The sequence below is a fragment of the Sminthopsis crassicaudata genome, chromosome 2 (genome assembly GCF_048593235.1).
Source record: "Sminthopsis crassicaudata isolate SCR6 chromosome 2, ASM4859323v1, whole genome shotgun sequence".
NCBI classification, from domain to species: domain Eukaryota; kingdom Metazoa; phylum Chordata; class Mammalia; order Dasyuromorphia; family Dasyuridae; genus Sminthopsis; species Sminthopsis crassicaudata.
This window is the reverse complement of record NC_133618.1, coordinates 494,776,586-494,799,508: the sequence shown is the minus strand read 5'-3', so window position 1 is coordinate 494,799,508 and position 22,923 is coordinate 494,776,586. Positions and strand designations below refer to the sequence as shown.

The window sequence follows — 22,923 nt, the reverse complement described above, 5'->3', positions numbered from 1 at the left end:
ATATAGCTATATATATCCATATCTATATGTCCATATCTCATATCTATATATCCAGTCTCTTCTAAATTTTGGTCCTGCACTATCAATTCCTTTTTTTGAAATCTCCAGATCCCAAAGGTATCTCTGACTCCAAGTCTAAAACAACACATTACTTTTTCCCCACACACCCTTCCCTCTTCTTACCTCCTCTATTTCTGTTGATAGTGTCATTATCTATGTAGTCAGATTCCTTAAACTCATTGTCTTCATATTTAAGTTACTCACAGTCATGCTATTGCCATTTCTGGTAAATTCTTTATCCTTAACCTCACTTGCATTTCTCCCGTTCTCTCCCATTTCTCTTCAAGCATGGAACTACCAACCTAGTTCAGTTCCCTGTCCCCTCTCCCCTGACCTATTACAGTAGTCTCTTAACTAATCTCCCAACCTTTTTTCTCTCCCCTTTCCAATCTGCCCTCTGTTACCAAAGTAATGTTAGCACAAGTTAGGTCATGTCAGTATTCTATTCAAGAAGCTCCAATGACTCCAACTTCCTTCTAGGCTGAAAAAAAATTCTATTAACATTAAAATCTTTCATAGCATGGCTTCAGCCTTCATATCTCCTATGTTCTGGTCAATCTAACCTGTTTGGTTACCCTTGATTAACAAGGACCTGTTCTTATGCCTTTGCAAAGATAGTTCTCTTTGTCAAGAATGAATGCATTCCTTTCTCAACTCTATTTTGTTGAATTTCTAGCTTCCTTCAAAACTCAACTAAGATTCCACCTCTTTAAGACACTTACCCTTATCCCAAATTGCTAGTGTTCTCCCCCAGGAATTACTTTGTATGTATTTTTGTTGTTCTGTCTTAGTTAATTCCATTCAATGTAAGTTCCTTGAAAACAGAAACTTTTTTATTTTTTTCTTTATATCGCCAGTACATTAAAATTAGCATCTAGTGTATAGAGGCACTTAGCAAATGCTTGTGAATGAATGAATCAAAGGCCTGTATACTATATAGCCTTTCTCTGTTTTTTAGGAGCACAAGTAAACTTTTAGGCATTCTGAGACCCTGCAAAACCTCAGCTGAACATTAATAAATTCAATTTTTATGTCTATTCTCTTTACTTCATACCTCTCTGCAGTTGTGCTGCACATGTTAAGTGGGCACATCTGTACTTCCTGCTGTATTTCATAGCACAACTAAACATGGAAAAAGAGGCCTGTGTTTTTTTGTTTTTCTCTGGCATACTAGTGGATATAGAATATATCCGATCTGTATATGATAAAACTAAAGAGTTCAGGGGGAAGCTGAATATGTAGTTGTTACATAAATTGAAAGTGGATATGATATTTATCCATTTTTTAAGAAATGCTAATTGGTACAACTTAAGTTCTTTGACCTGAGTGGCTTATGGAGGAAATGCACTTTCCTCCTTTTAATATCACTGATTATACTGCAGAGAGTAGTCACCTTGTGTCACAGGGAGATATGACTCCCTACCTACAGATGTTTTGTCCTAGTTTTAAGTGTACCAAAGTAGAGGGGAAATAGTTTTACATCTTATTAAAATAACCAAAAACATAAGCAATGTTATTTAGAAACTGCCTTTTAAAATGAACCCTTGTGCTCTTACCAAATGTAAGAGTTCATCCATGTAAATCACCACTATATTTCTTCTAATGTCACCTTCTTAAGAAATGAGTTTTAGATGAGTTTTGGGGGGGTGACATAACAATAGGAATTAGCCTGCTGTTTTATTACAGTAAACAGTAGGGACAACTGGGCTAATTCAGATTCCATTAAGAATCAGTCTTCCTCTTGGTAATATGTTGCTCACTGGGTTTCCCAGCAGGCTGTCATAACATGATGCATTTTTAAACAGTCATGCTGATTTGCTGCAAAAAAAAAAAAAAAGAGAAATATGTTTATTCACCAAGAATCCTTTCTGAACATATCTAAAAAGAAAAAGTGAATGCTAATATGAAAGAAAAAAGCTTCTCTTATAATTAATAATTTGATCCCTAAAGCTAAACAGATAAAAGAATGTATTCAAAATAGAACTTCTGAATAATTGGGTCAGTATTTTTGTCATTATTTCTAAGATAAAAGTTCTGGACAGAACTTTATAGTAATATTTCTAGTGTGTGGTTAATCTTGCAAAGGATTTTGTCACTTCTCTTGGAGGTATTAGGTACCATCCTTGCTTCAAATGTCTTCTTCCAACCAAAGCCAAGTCATCACTGAAGACATTGAAATATTAATGGGTAGAATTAATGCTCACATAGATTTTATGTGCCTCAGGATTCCTTCTCCTTGTTTACTAATTTCTACCATAATAAAAATGGTGTGCCATTTGCTGCTTCTGCTGAACAAGAGTATTTGTTTAGGTTAGGCCTTCATTCTTTCTCATTTTTAATAAGAAAATTATATTTAAGTGTCAAAGAATCTTTTTTTGTAATGTTATTTTGTTTTCTTGAAAATGATAAAAGTGATTCTGGTAATTACAAAAGTTTTCACAGGATTGTCGCCGCTTAAAATGTCTAACATGGGCTGGACATCTGCTAGCTTGTCTTTTTATTAATATTTCCTGAGTGAGTCATAGGTACATATTGACCTCTGTTGAGGTGTGTTCTAATCATCTGGACTGGGAAGGTACAATTCAGATGATTCCACTCTATATGAGGGATTCTGCTTTGGAATAAATTAAAGTCAGAGACCAGTCATCACTGAATCATTGGGCTCTTACAGATCTAGGCCATTTGGTTTCCATTTGGGATTTAGCACATCTTATCATGAGTGATAAGGTGTCAAATAGTGATGCTAAACTCTAAGGATGAAGCACTAACTCCCTGAAAATGCAAAGCAAAAGCAAGGACTTTAATGATATCAGGAACCCTCCGTATTTTTCAAGCATTTTCATATGATCTGAAGAAAGTTATCCTAAATTTTTTCCATTCCACTACTTCATCTCACTTCACTTTTGGAAAACATGTTGAATCCATCATCAAGGATCGTGGAGCTCTTGAAATTATTTTTCACAGAGCACCAGCTGATGAAGCTCTTGCTATGTTTTATTACCACCAGCTCCTTGATGTGAGGCAGCCATATCTATAGGTAGTCTTCATGTTTCTTTACTTCTGGTGTGTTGTCCTCTGTCCTGTAATACTTTGATAAAGCAATCAATCCTCAGTGAATGCCATCTATGTCCGGAATGATGAATCCAGCTGAGAGAAAAAAATATTTTAAATTATTGCCTGGAGGAAGACATAGTTTTCTCCCCAGAGAGAAAACCAGCATACTTGTGACTTGATCTGCAACATAGAAAGGTACTTAGGAAAAAAAAAAAAATCATGTTCCCTTTCCTCAAATCATGTACAAATCTGTATTTTAATAGAGCCATGCAACATTGTGGCAAATAACCAAGCTTTCACACAGAAGACAACCATTCTGGAAACTGCATTTATATGTGACGGAGCAGAAACTCGAATAACAGATGGAGAATTCTCTCGGGAATAGAACAGGAAAGGAAAAACTAGTTTCCCAAAACAAAGGAACATATAAGATGGTAAGCAGTAAGAAGTAATAAAGAAGACATTGACTTTGGCCTTTCTCCCTCCTTTCAAAAGAATGAAGAACTAGAAACCAACCATTCTGGATATGATATACAAGGCCTTATCTCAGTATCCTAATTCTGAAACATCAATTCATTTCTCAACAACAAAAAAAAGATCCATATAGTATTTCCAGATTCGTCACTCAGTGCTATTATTGGCCTTTAGGCACCTGAATGGAAAATGCAAAATGGAATGGAAAATATACCACTTCAAAAAGGCACAGCTTAGACTGGCAGCTTGGATTTCTCATATCCATTTCAGTCTTCCATGATGGACATAACAGCTCCCCTTGGGTAAAAAGTGTTTGTTTTCTTTTGAATAGTAGGGAATTTGGGGCATTATTTTGAAAGTGCTTTTTTTTTTTTAACCTGCCTATATCTGGTTTGTAGGTTTCAACTGTAATCACTGGTCTCTCTTTACCCTCTAATAACCTGGTACCTGAAGAGGTGATGCATTTGTTTCTTTTACTGAAACACCTCTAGTGTCATGGGATGATGTTGTGAACCTTATTATGCTTAAGAAACCTGTTTTTGAACCACTTGATATCTAAAGTCAAGTCTCGCACACAGAAGATTTTATTCTGGTGGCATTTTGAATCCTTCACATTGTAGTTTTCTTATTGTTATCAGTGTTCTTGTTTTGAGTAAGATGTAGGGGGTGGCAGCAGGGGCCATTTTGTTCTGGATTGGGTTTTTTTGTTTGGGTTTTAAAGTGAACCTAAAGCTTTTTTGTCTCCATACAAAGAGCAATCTTACATGCTACTCATCTTCCAAAGGAAAGAAAATGACTTGCCTTTTCATTTTAGAGTAATATCTTCCCTTCCATTACCCCCTACTATTCCTTTTCTTTTCCTATCTTTCTGCTGTGACTATTAACTTTTCTGCCTTTTTATTCAGCAAATAATTGAGGCAAGCATTAGAGGGTTGTTTCAGATGGACTTTAAAAAGCTCTTGTGCTAAGGGGAGGTCTTATCTGTCATAAACTGGAAGCCTGAACCCATTATTTGGGAATCTAGGCTAAAAGTCAGCCTCCAGAGAAGGAGACCTAACAGGTAAGTGAGGCATTTCCTTGGAATCAAGATAAAGAAATTTTAACATGAAATTTTTTCTTCTTCCTAAAGTTATTTGCAGTTGTACTGTGAAAACATGAAAATCTTTCCCTTCCCCCAGGTCTTTTTCAGCCTTAAACCTGATTGTTTGGCTGGCTGGCTCTGTATGTGTTGGATATGTGTATCTGTGGTCTGTGGTCTGTGGTCTGTCAGGTTAGTGATCTCTCTGAGTCCTGAGAGCCAGCTAAGAACACTTAGAGCTGTTGCCAACTCTAATGACTGCTTTCAAACACTCCCCAGGGTGGGCTTATCCGCCAATCCATAATGACTTCAAAACACTCTGCAATTGCTTCTTCCCACTGGGCCATGAGTGTTTGCCTATATTTTGTTCTTCATCAGTACCACACAGCACAATGTGAGGGCTTCCTGATAAAACATGTCTGATTGAAAGTTGTCATGGGGCAAGAAACTTTAGATGGATGGATGGATGGATGGATGGATGGATGGATGGATGGATGTTTACTCTTTCTCATTTAAATATCCTAATATTCCATTATTATTTTTGCATTAACAGGTAATATAGAAATACTAGCACATCTCAAAATATATGGATGACCGGTGGTTATCTTAGAATCTCATTTGGTATTTTAAGCTACTTTTGCTCTGTAGTCCATGTCATTGGAATGAAATTGCCAAACTATTATCAGAAAACATTTTAAAGTAACTGCCAAATTATGTGCTAGGGATAGAAAGAAATGTGACATTCTTGCCTTTGAGAGGCTTACCACTGCATAAGGTAGTACTCATATATAAAAAGATGACAATATAAGCATTCATATTAGGCTATCCATAAGTGGTATGAAGATTAAATACCATCATCTTACTATACAAATTCAGAAGAGGAAGACATTAGTAATGACTGGGTTGTAGAAGAAGGTAAGTTTTGAGGTTGGCCTTGAAAGGGAAAAACAGCAATTAAATAAATAGAGAATATTATTGAAAGGAAAGGGGGTAGAGATTATCCCAGACAAGGGAAACAGCCTGAGTAAAAAGGCACAGGGGGAGTGCATTATTTTTGAACAGTGAGCAGAATAGTTTGAACAAAAACTAATTCAAGTAATTAAGAAGTTGGGGCAGTAGTGTAGCTGCAGTAGTGTAGCCATGAAAAATAATCTTAACTAGATTGATGGCAGTGGAGAGGCAAAGGGAAGATGGATAAGAAAGAGATCATAAAGGAAAGAATCATCAGTTTAGGTAATAATGTGAAATGGGAAAGACAAACATCATACAGAAACTTGAGCCTTGGTGAATGAGAGACTAATGACAATGAAATGGAAAAATCTAAAAGGGAGAAGATTTGAGATAATGAATTAAGTTTTAGATGTGTTACATTTAAGACAGTGATGGCATATCCAAGGGAAAATATCTTCTTTTTAAAACCCTTTGGAGTCGCCTAATGATCTCTGTGATGTGATAAATATTAATCAATTCATAAAGATTAGTACTCCATATAAATCTTTACCTGAAAGCAGCACAAATTATAAATAAGTCAGTACATATATTTATGTTTGTCACCTTACAATAATCTAGAGAATTGTATTTGTAAATCTATTAATACTTTGCTGTCCATTTTCGTTTAATTTAAACTTGATTGTGCTGGCAAACATTTTAACCATAATTTTCTAAAAGCTTGAAGACAGTCATCATTCACGAAAATGGTTTTTCATGATCTGCCTGTTAGGCATAATATTCTTTAATAAAAATTCATTATTTGGTCATTGTGAGTCTTTTTTTAAATCACTTTGACCCTTTCTAGTTCCTTGGTGAGGCTCTTACTGGATAGCCATATAATCCTTCCTATGGACATTTTTTTCTTTGCTTTGTCAGAATTGTTTGGACTATATATGATCAAATGGGGAGACTGTCTTTAAAAATCCAGCAGTGTCCTAGCTACTCTTGTCTGTTTGCTCTGATTTGGAGAGTAGACTTTATTGGGTAGTGTCAGTTTGGCTATACTAGGTATATAAGAGTTGAAGGGTCATTGCTGTCTTTTTCATCACAGTACTTTCCTGCTCCCTTCCCCACAGGGATCCATATGGTTTTGGAGATGGTCGGGATGCAAGACGGGATCGGTCCCCAGTTCGAGGCAGCCCAAGGAGAGAACCCAGGGATGGCAGGAATGGCCGAGATGCCCGAGACTCCAGAGACATGCGGGACCCCAGGGATGCCAGAGACATGCGGGACCCCAGGGATTCTAGAGACATGCGGGACCCCAGGGATTCTAGAGACATGCGGGACCCCAGGGATTCTAGAGACATGCGGGATCCCAGAGACATGAGGGACCCTAGAGATCCCAGAGATATGAGGGATCCCAGAGATGCCAGAGACATGCGGGATCCTCGGGATATAAGAGATCTCAGGGACCTTGGAGATCCTCGAGAGCTGAGAGATCCCAGGGATATGAGAGATCTGCGTAATATTCGAGATGCCCCACGAGACCCTATGTATGACAGATATCAAGATGTGAGGGATTCACGAGATCCTGTCTTTAATAGGTATGTGGCAATTTTGTATGATACTGGTAAGATCTACTCTATATATAAATCCTAAGGAGAGCAATATACATATGCCTTTGCATTCTTCGAACCAGAAATAAGATGAGGATAAAGATATTTCTTTTTACATAATGTGCTTATTGTAAGGAACTGCCCCTTATAGTGTTGGGCATTCAGTAAATATTCATTGTGGCTGAAATAAAACATGTTTATTTTTATGTGTGAAAAGTATTATTTTCATTGAAGGAATTTATTATATTGTAGAAAGTAAGTAGTTTAAAGAGTGAACATCTATATTGCTGCTTTTTAGTGAAGAAGACTATGGCACAGATAAATAATAGTGCTTTAAGGTTTGCCAGAAGCATTGCAAACATCTCATTCAATTGTCACAGCAACCTGGGAGATAGATATTATTATCCCCATTTTACAGATGTGGAAAATGAGGCAAATAGACTAAATGACTTGCCCAACATCACATAGCTAATTTGAACTCGGGTCTTCTTGACTTCCAAGTCCAATGTTCTCTGCCTTTGCACCTTCTAAATATCTCTCTTAGAGAGCCACACAGTCCTTATGGGCATTACATTCTCTCTTTGCTTTGTCAGAGAACTGTGAGCTATGTATGATCAAATAAGACTGCTTTTAAAAAACCCAGCAGTGTCCCAGCTACTCCTTTTTGTTTACTTAACTTTCAGTGAATATTTATTTACTTTGTAGGAGAGAAGAAGTATATGACCGTTATCTGCGCATGGAAGAATATTACAGAAGGAAGGATGACACTTATTTTGATCGTTACAGAGACCACTTTGATGGGCGAACTCCTCCAGGCCCAGAAAGTCAGTCCCGTTCTAAAGGTTGAGTATCGGTTTTATTTTATAAAATTTGTTCCTATCCCATTTTAGGTTGATGAAGTAACATGAAATGATGATAGTAGTTCAGCATTACAAATTTAACAAATATTTATTGAGGGTATGAGAGAAAAGAGGAGAGGGACATCAATGTATTTTTAGGTGTTTGGAACACATTGTACAAAGATGTCTACGTCTGGCTACAAGTAACTTAAGAGTCTGTTTTTAGACCTATGTGAAGTTGAGAAAGGAAGTGGTTTTTTAAAAATTTAAGCATAACTGGCTCTTAGTGGTCCTTCTTCAGCTTTTCTTTGACTCTGTCTTTACAGAGCGTCTAAAGCGTGAAGAGCGGCGTAGAGAAGAACTATATCGTCAGTATTTTGAAGAAATCCAAAGGCGGTTTGATGCTGAAAGGCCTGTAGATTGCTCTGTGATCGTGGTCAACAAGCAGACAAAGTAAGAGGTCCTATGGAGATGTCTTTTATGTATAAATCAGTTACTTGAATGTTAGGAGGAAATCTAAACTCCTTCAATGTAGGGCCATAATGCACAGGGGTTATATAGGTACTGGTAATGATGTGCCAATCCTGAGCTCCCTAACACATTCTACCACACTGCTGAGGCAGTACATCCTGAGCTCACAGGGCATCCATCACGGAGCTTGGCAGAGAACAAAGACTATTTGTAAAGGGCTACGACCTTGCAAAGCTGCTAGTCTTCAGCAAGAGGCTTCACTGCTGTGCCGTGCTCATCTCTTTTTAACATTCTGCTCATCAAAAGGCTGAATATCTGCTGTGGGGCTGAAAGAAAAGAGCATGATGGGTTATAGATTTGGTCATTGCCATGTTGTTTTTCATGAAATACCTAGAGAATAACTTCATATATTGCCTTATAGTTTGAAATTAAAAAACTTCTTCCAAAACAGTGACAAAGAGAAGGAGATGTAGAGACAATGAGCAGCAGGAAGATTCAATGCCACACTATTAAAAGATGTTCACTTTTTAAAGTGTAAACAGTTCTCTTTTGATGAGAAAAAACTGTGCATGGAAGGTAGAGTAGGAGCTGAGAGCCTTGGATCTCAGCTCTGCCTCTAATTCATTTTGTGACAATCTTCATTTCCCTTTTTGTAAAGTAAGAAAGTCCAACTAGATGGGCCTTTAAAGCTCTTTTCCACTAAAAAAAATTCACATGGTTTGCATAGAGAGTAAAGTAGAAATTAGCACCAATTCAAGAGCAAAGTCTTTATAAATTTGTAGACTAGGAGTATATACTAACTAAGGCCATGGTTATTTCCAGAGATTATGCTGAGTCCGTGGGGAGGAAAGTTCGAGACCTAGGCATGGTGGTAGACCTAATTTTCCTCAACACAGAGATGTCACTGACACAGGCCCTGGAGGATGTTGGCAGGGGGGGATCTCCTTTTGCCATTGTCATCACCCAGCAGCACCAAGTTCATCGCTCCTGTACAGTCAATATCATGTTTGGTACTCCACAAGGTATGGCTACTAGTTAGAAGTTAGAGGTCAGTCACAGCCAGAATGACTTCTTTTATCCCTCTATTCCTTATCCTGCATTCCTCCCTAGACACTGACAGTCCCGATCAGGAGTAGAAGGGAAAGGAACTTAAGAGACAATGATAATTAAAATGTCCAGTTCTGAAATATGACCAGCAAGGCCCTGGATTTAGTGGTTTTCTAGGTAATTACATGATATATTTGGAATAAGAGCAACTATAGGTTCTCTAGTCATTTAGATGATATAAATAGAAGAGTAAAGGAACAATATCAATCTCAGCTGTCTTGGTAAACTGGGCCTTACTTCTTCAGTGTGGACTCATCATACCCAGTCTCCATGGTCTTTAATAGTAATTCAAAGAACCCTGGACTAGGAATCAAGAGATCTGGGGCCCAGCTCTAATTTCAGCTCTTCCACTTAATTTTTTACTGTGGACAAATCACATCCTTCTCTTGCCTACTTTTTTTCCTTCTCTAATGAAAGAATTTCATTAGAAGGGCCTTTGATATTTTATGTATGCTGATATTCTTTCTTTTAAATCTGACATTTTATGGTTTTGACTAGTGCATCATAAAAATGTCAGATTTGAAACAATCAAAATTCTTCTCCTTCCCTTCAGAATATTTTTATTTTTGCCAGTAATTCACAGGATTGCATCTCCAGGAAGGAATTCAGCTGATTGGATACTTTATTCCTTACTTGGATAATCATCATAATGTATAGGATTATATTTAAGAGATAGCATGGGGGTTCATGACCTAGACATAAAGAATGAGATTATAAATAAATTAGAGGAACATAGGATAGTTTACCTCTCAGACCTGTGAAAGAGGAATGAATTTATATCCAAAGAAGAACTAGAGGTCATTATTGATCACAAAGTAGAAAACTTTGATTATATCAAATTGAAAAGTTTTTGTACAAACAAAACTAATGCAGATAAGATTAGAAGGGAAACAATAAACTGGGAAAACATTTTTACAGTCAAAGATTCTGATAAAGGCCTCATTTCCAAAATATATAGAGAACTGACTCTAATTGTCAAGCCATTCTCCAATTGATAAATGGTCAAAGGATATGAACAGACAATTCTCAGATGAAGAAATTGAAACTATTTCTAGCCATATGAAAAGATGCTCCAAGTCATTATTACTCAGTGAAATGCAAATTAAGACAAGTCTGAGATACCACTACACACCTGTCAGATTGGCTAGAATGACAGAGAAAGATAATGCAGAATGTTGAAGGGGATGTGGGAAAACTGGGACACTGATACATTGTTGGTGGAATTGTGAATACATCCAGCCATTCTGGAGAGCAATTTGGAACTATGCTCAAAACATTAGCAAACTGTGCATATCCTTTGATTCAGCAGTGTTATTACTGGGCTTATATCCCAGAGAGATCTTAAAGAAGGGAAAGGGACCTGTATGTGCAAGAATGTTTGTGGCAGCCCTCTTTGAAGTGGCCAGAAACTGGAAACTGAGTGGCTGCCCATCAATTGGAGAATGGCTGAATAAATTGTGGTATAAGAATATTATGGAATATTACTGTTCTGTAAGAAATGACCAACAGGATGATTTCAGAAAGTCCTGGAGAGACTTACATGAACTGAGGCTGAGTGAAATGAGCAGGATCAGGAGATTATTATATTCTTCAACAACAATACTTTATGATGATCAATTCTGGGACGTGGCCCTCTTCAACAATGAGATGAACCAAATCAGTTCCAGTAGACCAGTAATGAAGAAAATCAGCTATACCGCAAAAGAACTCTAGGAGATGACTATGAACCACTACATAGAATTCCTAATCCCTCTAATTTTGTCCACCTGCATTTTGGATTTCCTTCACTAATTGTATACTGTTTCAAAGTCTGATTCTTTTTGTACAGCAATACAACTGTTTGGACATGTATACATGTATTGTATTTCATTTACACTTTAACATATTGAACATGTATTGGTCAACCTGCCATCTGGGGGGAAGGAGGGGAAAATTAGAACAAAAGGTTTGGCAATTGTCAGTGTTGTAAAATTACCCATGCATATATCTGGTAAATAAAAACTATTTTAAAAAAGAGAGAGAGAGATAGCATGGGCAGCTGGGTAATACAGTAGATAGATTACTGGGCCTAAACTCAAAACCTAAGTTCAAGTATAGCATCAGTCAGTTACTAATTATGTGATCCTGGGCAACTCACTTGACCCTGTTTGCTTCAGTTTTCTATTCTATAAAATGAGCTGGAGAAGGAAATGGTAAATGACTTCAGTCTCTTTGCCAAAAAAAAACAATAGGATCACAAAGAGTCGGAAATGCTGGAAACAATTGAATAATAACATGTAGTAAGAAGAGCCCTAGATTTGAATCCGAGCCCTAATATTAGCTATGTGATTTTTAGTCAAAACATTTAATCTCTTTGGCCTCAGCCTTCCTTGATTCTTCCAGGTACTAATAACTTTAATTCTTTGGATTATATAATATTATATAGTATCTGTTTTGTTGTCTTCTACAAAACTAAGTTCAATGAGGGCAGGGATCATTTAAACTCTACTTCCTCATTCCCCATCCCACCCTAACATAGTGCTTTAGTACTGCTATTATACAGACAAAAGAGACATTGATATTAACTGGAATCACTAGAGAAGGCCTTAGTAGGAACTAGAGCTGGGGCTTAAGGAGAGATGAAATCTAGATAAATGGACAAAAAGAAGATATTTCAAGGAAAGTGAATAACAATATGATGGTGAAGAGGACGGGATTTATATGTCTTTCCCCTCCATGACATTGTCTGAACTTCTCCTTTGTATTTAATTATTTTTGTACTTGTACTCCAGTAGATCAGAAGTCTCTTGAGAGCAGAATATGTTTCTTTTAGTGAAATTATTTTTCTTCAGTTATCAAGCATTTTTTTCTCTTCCCTCTTACTCATTAAAAAAAAGATAAAACTCTTCTAACAAATATGCATAATTATGCAAATCAAATTTCCATATTTACCATGTCCAAAATTGTGTCTCTTTGGAAGCAGGGTCTTTGTTGCATTGTTTTTATCTCTAATACTTGGCCCCTAACATAAATTTACTTTAAATCTCTGCCAGCTACTTTATAGGCGTGAAGAAAATAGTTTGTAAATTGAAATGTTAAAGAAACATTAACTATTTTATTTTTGTCGCATTTGAGTAGTACAATCTTTCTGCTTACCTTGTCAGTTAAAGCCACATAAGAGGGAATGACTGAGTTAAGCTGACATTTTAATCTTAAAAGTACATTTAGTCCTAATGGAAGGAGTCAGACATTTGACTCAACTCATGGGCTAGTGGCAGGAGGGGGCTGACATCTGAGTTGGAAGGAAGAAAAGAGTATGAGGACAGAACATTCTTCTGATTCCCTACAATTGCATTGGTTCCTGAAAAGGCGGCATGCCTTCTTTCTACTTGTTCTCATTTATAGAGCAACTGTGTATCTATTTGAAATTAAGGAGATAAAAAAAAGAAATTTGTTTATATAATTTTGACTTTTACCATGAATCCTTAACCTAAGATATATTGAAACCCAGTTTCTTGCAAAGTTACTATTCTCAACCAAAGCTATCATTCATCATTTCCTGGTCTCTCTCTGCTCTTTGTCTTTCCCATCACTATAATGATTTTCTTGTTGGTTTAGGGTCAGGAAAGACAAGTGGAAACCAGCCTGAAACTACTCAGAACTGTCAGTAGGAGGAAATAGCTCAAGTGCGTGTGTCGTTCTTTCTCGCAGAGCATCGTAACATGCCTCAAGCAGATGCCATGGTGCTGGTAGCAAGGAACTATGAACGCTACAAGACTGAATCTCGGGAGAAGGAACGAGAGGAAATCGCCAGGCAGGCAGCCAAGATGGCAGATGAGGCCATTATGCAGGAAAGGGAACGAGCAGCAGCAGCCCCCATGGAAGAAGGGGTAAGAGGCGGCCACCCACCTGCCATCCAGAGCCTCCTCAATTTATTGGCTGATAACAGGTATCTCACTGCTGAAGAAACAGATAAGATTATTAACTATTTACGGGAGCGGAAGGAACGGCTTATGAGGAGCAGCACAGATCTTCTGCCAGGTGAGCTGTGCGGCAGGGCCAAGGTGACGTTCTGACAGTGCATTGCTAATCTCCAGACTCAGATGGGAAGGGTGGCACTGACCCATATTCTAGGGGTAATGGATCATCCTGTATAGTTAAGCAAAACAAAACACATTGGCTATGTCTGAAAATGTATGCCTCATTTCACACCTCTAATCCACTGTCTTTGCCAAGAAGTAGAAATTTCACCATTGTTCTTCTGAAATTATGAATGGTCACCGCATTTATCAGAGTTCTGAAGTCTTTCAAGGTTGCTTTCCTTTCCATTATTGTGGTTGTAGTATAAATAGTTTTCCTGCCAACCCCATTCTCTTTACAATCATCCTTCCTTTTCTAATGTCCTAATACTTCTATCCCTAATGAAAAAGAGAGGTTTGCTTTGGTATATATAACCACTATTTCTGATCCTTCAGTTAATGTTTTGGAAGACACAATATGGTGTAGTGGAAAGAGTACTAGATTTGGAATCTATTTTTTACTCCCTTTGTGACCTCCTACAAGTCACTTAACTTCTCTGGACCTCAGTTTTCTTCATCTGCAAAATGAGCAGGTTGAACTTAGAGGATTTCTAAGGTCCCTGCCAACTCTAAATCCTTTGATCCTATGATAGAGTCTGTCAACTTCTTGGACCCATTCCAGTAATTTTCTGTAGGAATTGGGGTGCTTTCTGAAAGCAACAAAGTGGGCCAATCCTTCGGGGAAGCTTGAGCCATAACCTTTTTAGATGAATAATATAAATGTTAAGTATACTCCACACTTTCCCCTCCCTCTGCCTCTTGGCATCCCGCCTTTGCCTGGAACTTGAGCTAGAGTCCTTTGTTTTCTGTCTTTTCAGCTACTATTTCCTGCCAACCCCTTGGGGCGACTTCGGGCACTTCACTGAAATCCCAGTCCAGCCTGCCTAGCCCCCAGCCTCTCCAGAGCAGTCAGGCACTCCCTCCGGCTACACCAGCTCCAGCATCAGCCCCCACCCCACAGCAGGAGCTTCAGGCCAAAATCCTCAGCCTCTTTAATAGTGGTGCTGCCACTGCTGCAGCAGCAGCTGTTGTGGCCAACACGAGTCCTACCCCTGCCACAGCTCCCCCAGCAGGCACACAGAACCAGAATTTTGCCACCATGGCTAACAACCAGTCTCAGCAGAGATCACAGGCCTCAGGCAACCAGCCTCCAAGTATCTTGGGACAGGGAGGCTCTGCCTGCAACGTAGGCCCCAGGCCCGGGGCTCCATCTCAAGGGCTCTTCGGCCAGTCCTCCAGTCGCCTGGTACCTGCAAGCAATGTTGCTGGCCAAAGGCCAGTGTCCTCCACATATATCAACTTTGATAATCCAAGTGTGCAGAAAGCCCTGGACACCCTGATCCAGAGTGGCCCTGCCCTCTCTCACCTGGTGAGTCAAACTACAGCACAGGTGGGACGATCCCAACCCCCTTTGGGATCCTACCAAAGGCATTACTGATGATAATCTATCAATACCACCTTCCCTTCATCCCCACTCCTTCCTCTTCCACCCATTTGCCACATTTGTAGAGTTTTTCCAAGAAGGTTCCGTCCACATCCATATTGAGTGTTATGAGCCTGTATCACACCTTTCCTTCCCACCCCCAGCTTTGTTACTGATCTCCCCCTATGGGCAGAGTTTGATAGGCTCCAAGATTTAGGGATGTAGGTGTCTGAGCTGAGTTGGCAATTGGGTATTCCCTGAGTTTAGGAGATGAAGAAGCCTAGACCTGGATTTGGCCCTTCCTTAGGGCAGCTGAAATAAGTTTCTGCTCCACTTAGTTTGGAATGTCATTTGTTTATTCATGGTCCAGAGCCATTGCCTTTGCTCATTTAAACAGCCTCTAGCCCCCTTAGGAGGAGGCACTATTTAAAGGAAAGCTTGCCAGTTTAACACAGTGCAAACCTATATTCTGCAAAACCTACTCCGGAGGGAATCAAGAAAGCAGTTGGCAAACTGGGTTTGAGTAGACACAGTGTCACTGACAAAAGCTAGAGGGAGAGACCAATTTGAGGTTTAATAAAATCTTCCCTCAGGGTTTGGGAAAGGAATTGGCCACATTGTAGCCATGAAAGCTTATTAGCCAGGCCATTTCAGCCTGTTCAGAGTTTTTGCATTTAACTTAACCATCCCCACAGACCAAATATCTCCACTCACTAACAATTTAGCCCAGATTGTATGCCTATCTCCAGGTCCCCCTCCTGTGATTGGCCTATTAGTTTTTCTCATGGGTGGTTATCAGGTGGAGGATGGTAAGGAGTCTATAACATAAGCAAATACAACTCTAGAACCTGGCCCTAGAATTCCATTTTCTCAAAGATTATTATTATTTTTTTTTTTGAGCAATTAGCTTGGAGAAACAGACTGTTCATTTCAACCCACTTGTTTGCTTTTTGGAGGAGAGGAGTTGTGGGCAGGGCAGATGTTCTAGCAGCTGCAGTGCATCTTGGTATGGACACCCAACTTTCCATTCCTAAGTTTTTAGCCTGAATGAAATTGTTGGTAGGAGAGCATCTGGCTTCTGCTCTCTGTTGGCACCAAAGGAAGCTGCTCTTTCCTTGGGGACATGCTCATTCTACCCCACTGAGCCAAAGTCTCTGGGGCTTGGGAGGGCCAGGAGGTTGGGCCTATAGCTGTGCCAGGGCCTGCAGCTGTTTGAACTTGGTTTAGAAAACTCAAGGTCCCTTAGGTGGCAGCTTTTTTATGTTCCAACCTGTTTGTGTTATATAGTGTTTTTTCTCTTTGAAACTCTTGTGTTGTTAATAAGATAAGAATATTACTTTTTAATTAAAGAAGAAAAATGCAAAAATTGTGTCTGTCCTATTGGATGGTTTTCAGTCTTGAATATTTGAAATGGACCTCTGGGATATCACATCATGGAGTCAAATAATGGTATTACCGATTAAATGTCTTCAAGTGTTGCATTTTATAATATCTTTACCATAAATGCCGTCTTTCAGCCTCCCAACCAACAAATCTACCCATCCATCCAGAGTCAGCTGCTTTCTTTGGCAAGATATTATAACCAGAAATTTTTTTAACCTTTTCTGAAGCTGCTTACTTAGTAATAAGCTCTTAATAACTATTGATAGCAAACTGCTAAATTTTACACTTAAAACACTTGTTTCACCTATAGTTTCTTCCACATGATTCCATACAGATTCTACTTAGGTCCTTGTGTGCTGGGAAAATTTTGGACTTTGATTTTTTTTTTTTGGTAATGATTAACGGAAGGAGTTTCCAGTACCCAATTTCTCACCTGCCTGAATAACTTTACCATTTTATCCTGACCACTCAAAAAGCAGTTAATATTATCTTGAGTTAAAATGATGTTGTCCAGTCCCTTCATCGTATGAAAGAGGAAAACTGAGGCTCGAATGGGGGAAGGGACCTGCTTAGGTCTGCACAATTAGTTTAGAGTGAAAATTCCAATCCAGATCTCCCAGCTTCCAGTCAAGTGCTCTTTCCACTATATCACATTCATTTCTTTCCTGCTTTTTGTTCTTTGTCCAACTGAATCTAGACTGGAAAGGTAGTCAAGTATCTCAAAAAAAAAAAAAAAAAAAAAAAGCTCAACTCTAAGCAGGTGAACTAGGCCTGGGAGTTTCAGATTTTATAAGTTTTGAAAGTCTTCACTCTTAAAGAAAACATGTTTCCCTGAATACTCCTGCCCTGTTCCTTTTTCTTTCCAATATCAACTTGAGACGCTGCAGGCCATGAAGGGTGTAATAAAATTCTTTTTATTGCATTTTGTGCAGACAAGAGTCTAAAAAATTAATACAGTAAAAGCTATAAAGCATTAAACAGGAGCATTCAACAATTAAAGAGAGAACCAACCCCTCCCTTTTTATATTGGCACAAAAAACACAAAGATAAATACTGAGAAGGAATGCTGAATACCCAAACACTTGCACAGAAAATTAAAGGCAAGCCCAAGAATAAGAATAATAAATACTCTGGTTTTGGTTTGCAACCTGTCCTATTTACAACTTCTTTGCATTGCCCTGCACAGAGATCTCTAAACACAAAAGCATACTAGTCACTACAAGGCTATTGAAATATTGCACTCAGAATAAAAGTCACTTGGATGGACATAAAACATCAAACTACAGTGATTATAAAGATAATTTAATGAATGACTTGTGGGAACATTCATAACAAATATATTGCACATGTAGCACAGAAAAGGGAGGGGATTTTTAGGGGTCTGAGTTTTTTGTCATCCACAGAAACTCAACCCATGGGGCTGCTGCTTACTGCTGGGATCTTAGGTCTTGCCAGCTGGGGAATCTGGGACTAGACAGTGCAGCTTGGTGCTCTGATAGATGTTGGCATTGCCTTTTCCCCAACCATCCATGGGACAAAAAGTCAAGCAGTTTCTAGGACTGATCTGTACTAACTAGGGCTGCTTTTGGCCAGAGTGACCTGGATTTCATATTTTTCAAGCTGTCTGGGGCTTCTCCTTGGTCATTTTGTGGAATCTGACCTGAGAGTCGAAATCCATCTCCATTCCTGATCAAATCACCTCCCCCAACTTCCATCTCATATCCCACTAAATTCTGTCTGCCTCAGGCTGACAAGGGGAGAAAAGAGGAGAGAGTAAAGTCAAAGATAGTGTTCAGATGGTCTTAACTAGGTTCTAAGACCCTGCTGGCTCCCACACAAGCAAAGGAGAAAAGTACTCTCACAAAGGAGTTGGGATAGCTTGGGGATGCTCCTGGGTTAGAGAAGCCTGCAATCACTGAAGTCGGTGTGCAAGAGCAGAACCAGACAAAAGATGCAGTGCCTTCAACTGGCCCTCTCTGGGGTGGAGGTATGAGGAAGGGTGGCTAGCAGGGTCAAGTCTCACAGAACCACAGCTCCATCTCTGGTAACAGGTGAGAACAAATAGGGCTGGTGCAGTGGTTAGGGATGTGGATGAGGCACAAGTGCCAAGAGGAGAACAATTTTGGGTGTCTGGGCAAGAAATCCAATTCCAGAGGCAAAAGCATATTCAGGCCTCCCACCTTCCCTCAGAAAGTGAAGTCATGCAGGATGAGAGAGCACTTGGCCCTGAGGCTCGCTGCCCAAACTGTGGCAGGGATTAAAACAGGTTTCGGATGCCCCCAACGAGAACTTAATGAACAGAGTCGGGCCAGATCTGGCAGCTAAAGAGAAGTTGGTTGGATGCATGCCTCTCCCGACAGGAATCTGACTCGCCCCTACCCCTTCAGTTTCCCAAGAAGCAATCCCATACTCGTGAATCTGCTTGGGGCAGGTCCGCTGGCATTTATTCCGAAAACTTGGCCAGTAAGGAATCAGAGTGTGAAGGAAAGAGTTGTGTCTGAAGATGGGAATAGGGTTAGGAGGAGTGCGGAGGAGGAACACGTAGGAGGTGGTGCTGGTCAGGCGGGGCAAGTCTTTGGCCAAGAGCCAAGGAAATGGAGGTCGGAGTTGAGGCAGGGGACAAGCAAAGAACCAGCGGCACCGCCTGGGCTACTGCTCCCTAGGTGAAGGCACCAGGGCAGGAAAGGGGGAACTAAGGTCTTGCCCAAGTATGGAGCACTCCATTCTAACCCCTAACAGGCCCCGGTCCAGGGCACAGGAAGTGAGGATGGGCAGGGGGAGGATAGTAAGCGCACATCCCAGCAACTGCAGCCGTAGTGGAAGCTCAAATCCGCAGTGAGATGAATCCAAAAAAAATTGGAGACTTCTCTTCCCTGATAACATGTTAAAAGCTGAGTGGCGCAGAGAGATGAGAAAAAAAGAGTGAAAGGGAAAAGGACAGCAGGAACGGCGTGGCCACTACTACCTAACAGCTAAGAAGCCAGAGCTACTTCCTCAATCCTTAGGGCTTAAGCACTTGCAGATCTACATAAACCCAACCTCCAGGTCCCGAGTTACTTCCTGTCTTCTGCCTCCTCGCCTTGCCCCCGAGTTGGAGCCGAGTAGACAAACTCAGTGCTGGCATGGAGGAGTTGAGTTCATTGCGCTTCTGTTCACATAAATATGGTCACGTTAAAAATACACGGACTGTCTCCTGTACACTATGTACAGGGCCCTGCTCCAGACCCCCGGCACTGCTGTCTCTGGGTTCCGGAGATTCTCAAGAAGCCGTGAGGGGCTCGGAGAGGCCGCAGCTCTGGCTGGCTATTGGCGCACTCCCAAGATTTCTCTGGGTGAAGGAGGAAGGGAAAAGCTGAGACTCGGACCCGGGGACGCCTGGCCCAGGGACTGGCTTGCGCCGCCGAGGGCGTGCCCAGCCGGGCCTGCCCAGCGCGAGGGAAGTGAAGCTTTCCCCAGCGCGAGCAGCACGGCCGCTTCTTTCTGGTCCCTCGGCGATTCTGTGTCTCCTCAGTCTGGGCAGGGGCAGAGAGATATAAAAATGGGGACAGGGGCCGGCTCACTCCGTCTCTCGGGGCCCAGCCCCAGACAAGGGGAAGCTGGAAGCGAGTCCTTCAGGGAGAGCCGAGGCTCCTGGAGTCAGAGTCCTGCGTCCTAGGGCTGGGCAGCGAGAGGGAGCTGGGGCGCGGGCAGGGAAAGGGAATCTATGTAAACGGCGGTGGCGGCAGGGAGGGACGGCGCAGACGGAGATCCAGTGGTCCAGGGCGGGGGCCCACGAGCCCGGAGGGCTTTCCCTTCTCTCAGGAGTAAATGGTGATGACCTCACGGCCACCGCCACGCACTAGCATCACCCGGTCCAGGTGCTCTGTGAGGACCTCGAGGAACTCCATGTCTGTGGGCAGGATCGTCAAGGAGAAAGGCAACGAGAATCAGATTCCCCCTCCCACCCTTCCATCTCCGCCGGCACTCCTAGAACTGTGGGAGAGGAAGGTGTCGTTACTGCCCGCCAGGGGTCGCCGGGGCTTGCTCCGAGCGGCCCTGTCTCTGTCCCTGGTGCTGAAAGCCTCTGCCCCGGAGGGAACTGAAGGGAACTGTGATGAGCATCCCTGAGGACAGACCCCCAAGCATCCCCAAGTCCCTAGCCCCGCCTCCCAAACCAGGCCCCGGCCCTCCGGCCACAGGATACAGTTCTCGTCGCCCTTGCGGTTACGTGGTGGTCCGGGCATGTTGAGAAGCACCAGCTTCGCATCTTGTGATTTCTTAACGATGGCCTCATTCAGCCGCACTGCCGTGTGCATTCGTCTCACGTTGGACTGGTTCCTGAGGACACCCAGGCATCGGTGCATGAGTCCAAACGGAGACAGGGAGGGAGCTTCCCACCCAACCCCCACAGCAGGAGTGAGTGAGGGCCCAGTAACTCAGGGTGGGTGCCCCAGAGGGACGGGGTCTCCGGGAGAGGCGGGTTGGGCACTCTGCGTGTTAGAATGGTTAAGGGAGCCAGGACCCTGACCCGTCAAAGAAAGAACGAGGGGAGGGCTCTCAGAACTTACAGGTTCTCCCACTCACTTCAGGCAGCACAAAAAAAAAAAAAATAGGAAGAGAAAGAAGGGAAGAAGGAAAGAAGTCAGAACAGAACCAGGGAGAGAGTAAGGTTTTATGAAGCCACCAGCCCCAGCCTTGAGAAGAAAGTGAAAACAATGCATCCCCTAACACTAGACTTTCTGTCTTCAACAGCTCTTTGCCTTGACTGACTCCTTAGAACTCACATCTTTATAGCACTTTAAATTGTACAAAGCACGTGTCTCACAACAAACCCTTTTTAAAACTCAGAACGGTGGTGACTTTCCCATGGTCACCAGCCAGTCTTTGAACTCAGTGCTCCTGACTCCAAAACCAGCTGTCTTTCTTAAGAGTGAAACTTAAGAAGGGTGAGGCAACCCTCCCATAAGTCCCTGAAACTTGCTCCCCTCCCAGATTCCCAGGCTTGTCCATACGGCTTCATGCTGAAGAAATCCTTGATTCCCTCGGAGGAGACTGGGCTGGGTCCTTTGTTTTTCTCAGCTACAACCTTGTCTTTAGTCCAAGTGAGATGCACCTTCTCAGGAGCAGCTCTCCTCCTTCAGGCTCCTCCCCAGGGGATGGAGAGCTGCTAGGGAAGCTAGGTGCACTTTGGTCATGGATCAGCTGCACCTAGTAGGAGATGGGGGCATAGGTGACCTTCCTACCGCACTTTATAAGGCCTGCCTCCTGCTACCTCTCCTCTCCTTACCTCCTCTTCTGGCTTCTCTTCACTGTCTCCTGCAGACTCCTCAGGGACATTGAGCCTAAGGCGAGTATTAGCAGGTTCTTCCTCCGGATTGAGCCTCGGGACTCATCTGTGATGCTCTGTATCTGGTGATTAAACAAAGATAAGTTTATATGCTCAGGGCCCAGCCCTCAAACTAAAAAAAACAAAACAAAAAAAAAAAAAAACTAACACCCCTCATTGCTCACATTCAAGGATTATTCTAAATATGTACATTGGGAAACAAATTACACAAAAATCACTAGCAATCCAGAGAGACCCAATGTCCATACATCAACCACTCCAGTAGGACCCTACATTCACACTCCAAAATGATCCAGTTATTGAGTCAAATACTAGCACTTCATAACTCACACCTGGAGAGAACCTACTGTCCAACATCCTGTGTGCCAAGGCTACCTAGAATCCAAACTAGTCTTGACACCTTCTATGCCCATTCAATTGTCCAGGTCAACTTTGTTTACCTTACATGCCCAATGTGGAAACCAGGCAATATTGGGAATATTTGAATGTGGGTAGTAGAAGAGAAAGCTAGGAGAAATTTAAGAGTCTAGAATTTTTAGAACTATGCAAAAGGTTGATGACACCCAAAGGGCGGCAAGGAGGAAAAAGCACAATAGCATCTGTCTTCGTGCCTTTCAGAATGGTTCTGGCCATATTAACGGGCCAAGCTCCACCTCCTCACCTCTCGCTCTCTCTCGTTCTTGGTCAGATGCATTTGTTTGAGTATCTGTGATCGTTGTTCCATAACCAATGTCTTCTCATAGGTATAGGCAGAGATGTCACTCTCATGCTGCCAAACAATGCAAAAGGAAAGACAAAGATGGAGATGAAGATGAGAACTAGGTTCTTGGGCAAAACATATGGAGGGCTCAAGTCCCTGCTGCTCTTCTCACAAAAAATTCACACACACACACACACACACACACACACACACAGAGTACACTAGAAGAATCTTTCATTTGTTTTGGTGAGGATGGGAGAGTCCTTGGTAGAAACAACTGTGTCTTTGCTGCTCTTTTAATAGAACTCCTGTTCCTGGGCAAAAGAGCCACTTGTAAGGTATGATTTCAAGACACAAGGAAACCCTGTTTTCATTTTACCCTAAAATATGTCTGCAACATATAA

General features: G+C 41.4%; 2 protein-coding genes across 10 annotated transcripts in view; one reads left to right on the top strand and one right to left on the bottom strand.

The window, feature by feature from the left end:
* The window catches only part of NCOA5 (nuclear receptor coactivator 5), a 30,351-nt gene extending 13,875 nt beyond the window's left edge, over nt 1-16,476 (top strand). For 8 of the 9 annotated variants that reach the window (XM_074293569.1, XM_074293568.1, XM_074293573.1 and 5 more), the window contains 6 exons: nt 6,733-7,200; nt 7,918-8,054; nt 8,378-8,504; nt 9,345-9,544; nt 13,320-13,649; nt 14,506-16,476. In XM_074293569.1, the coding sequence (XP_074149670.1) occupies nt 6,733-7,200; nt 7,918-8,054; nt 8,378-8,504; nt 9,345-9,544; nt 13,320-13,649; nt 14,506-15,125 (1,882 nt within the window). In that variant the 3' untranslated portion in view covers nt 15,126-16,476. The remainder of the gene's footprint in view (nt 1-6,732; nt 7,201-7,917; nt 8,055-8,377; nt 8,505-9,344; nt 9,545-13,319; nt 13,650-14,505) is intronic. The other variant, XM_074293571.1, reaches the window with a different exon arrangement.
* Nucleotides 16,477-17,779: 1,303 nt separating this feature from the next.
* The window catches only part of SLC12A5 (solute carrier family 12 member 5), a 28,732-nt gene continuing 23,588 nt past the window's right edge, over nt 17,780-22,923 (bottom strand). The window contains 8 exon segments of the mRNA XM_074284844.1: nt 17,780-20,382; nt 20,677-20,810; nt 21,041-21,055; nt 21,485-21,596; nt 21,599-21,680; nt 21,760-21,836; nt 21,839-21,881; nt 22,481-22,675. Coding sequence (XP_074140945.1) covers nt 20,291-20,382; nt 20,677-20,810; nt 21,041-21,055; nt 21,485-21,596; nt 21,599-21,680; nt 21,760-21,836; nt 21,839-21,881; nt 22,481-22,675 — 750 coding nt within the window. The 3' untranslated portion in view covers nt 17,780-20,290.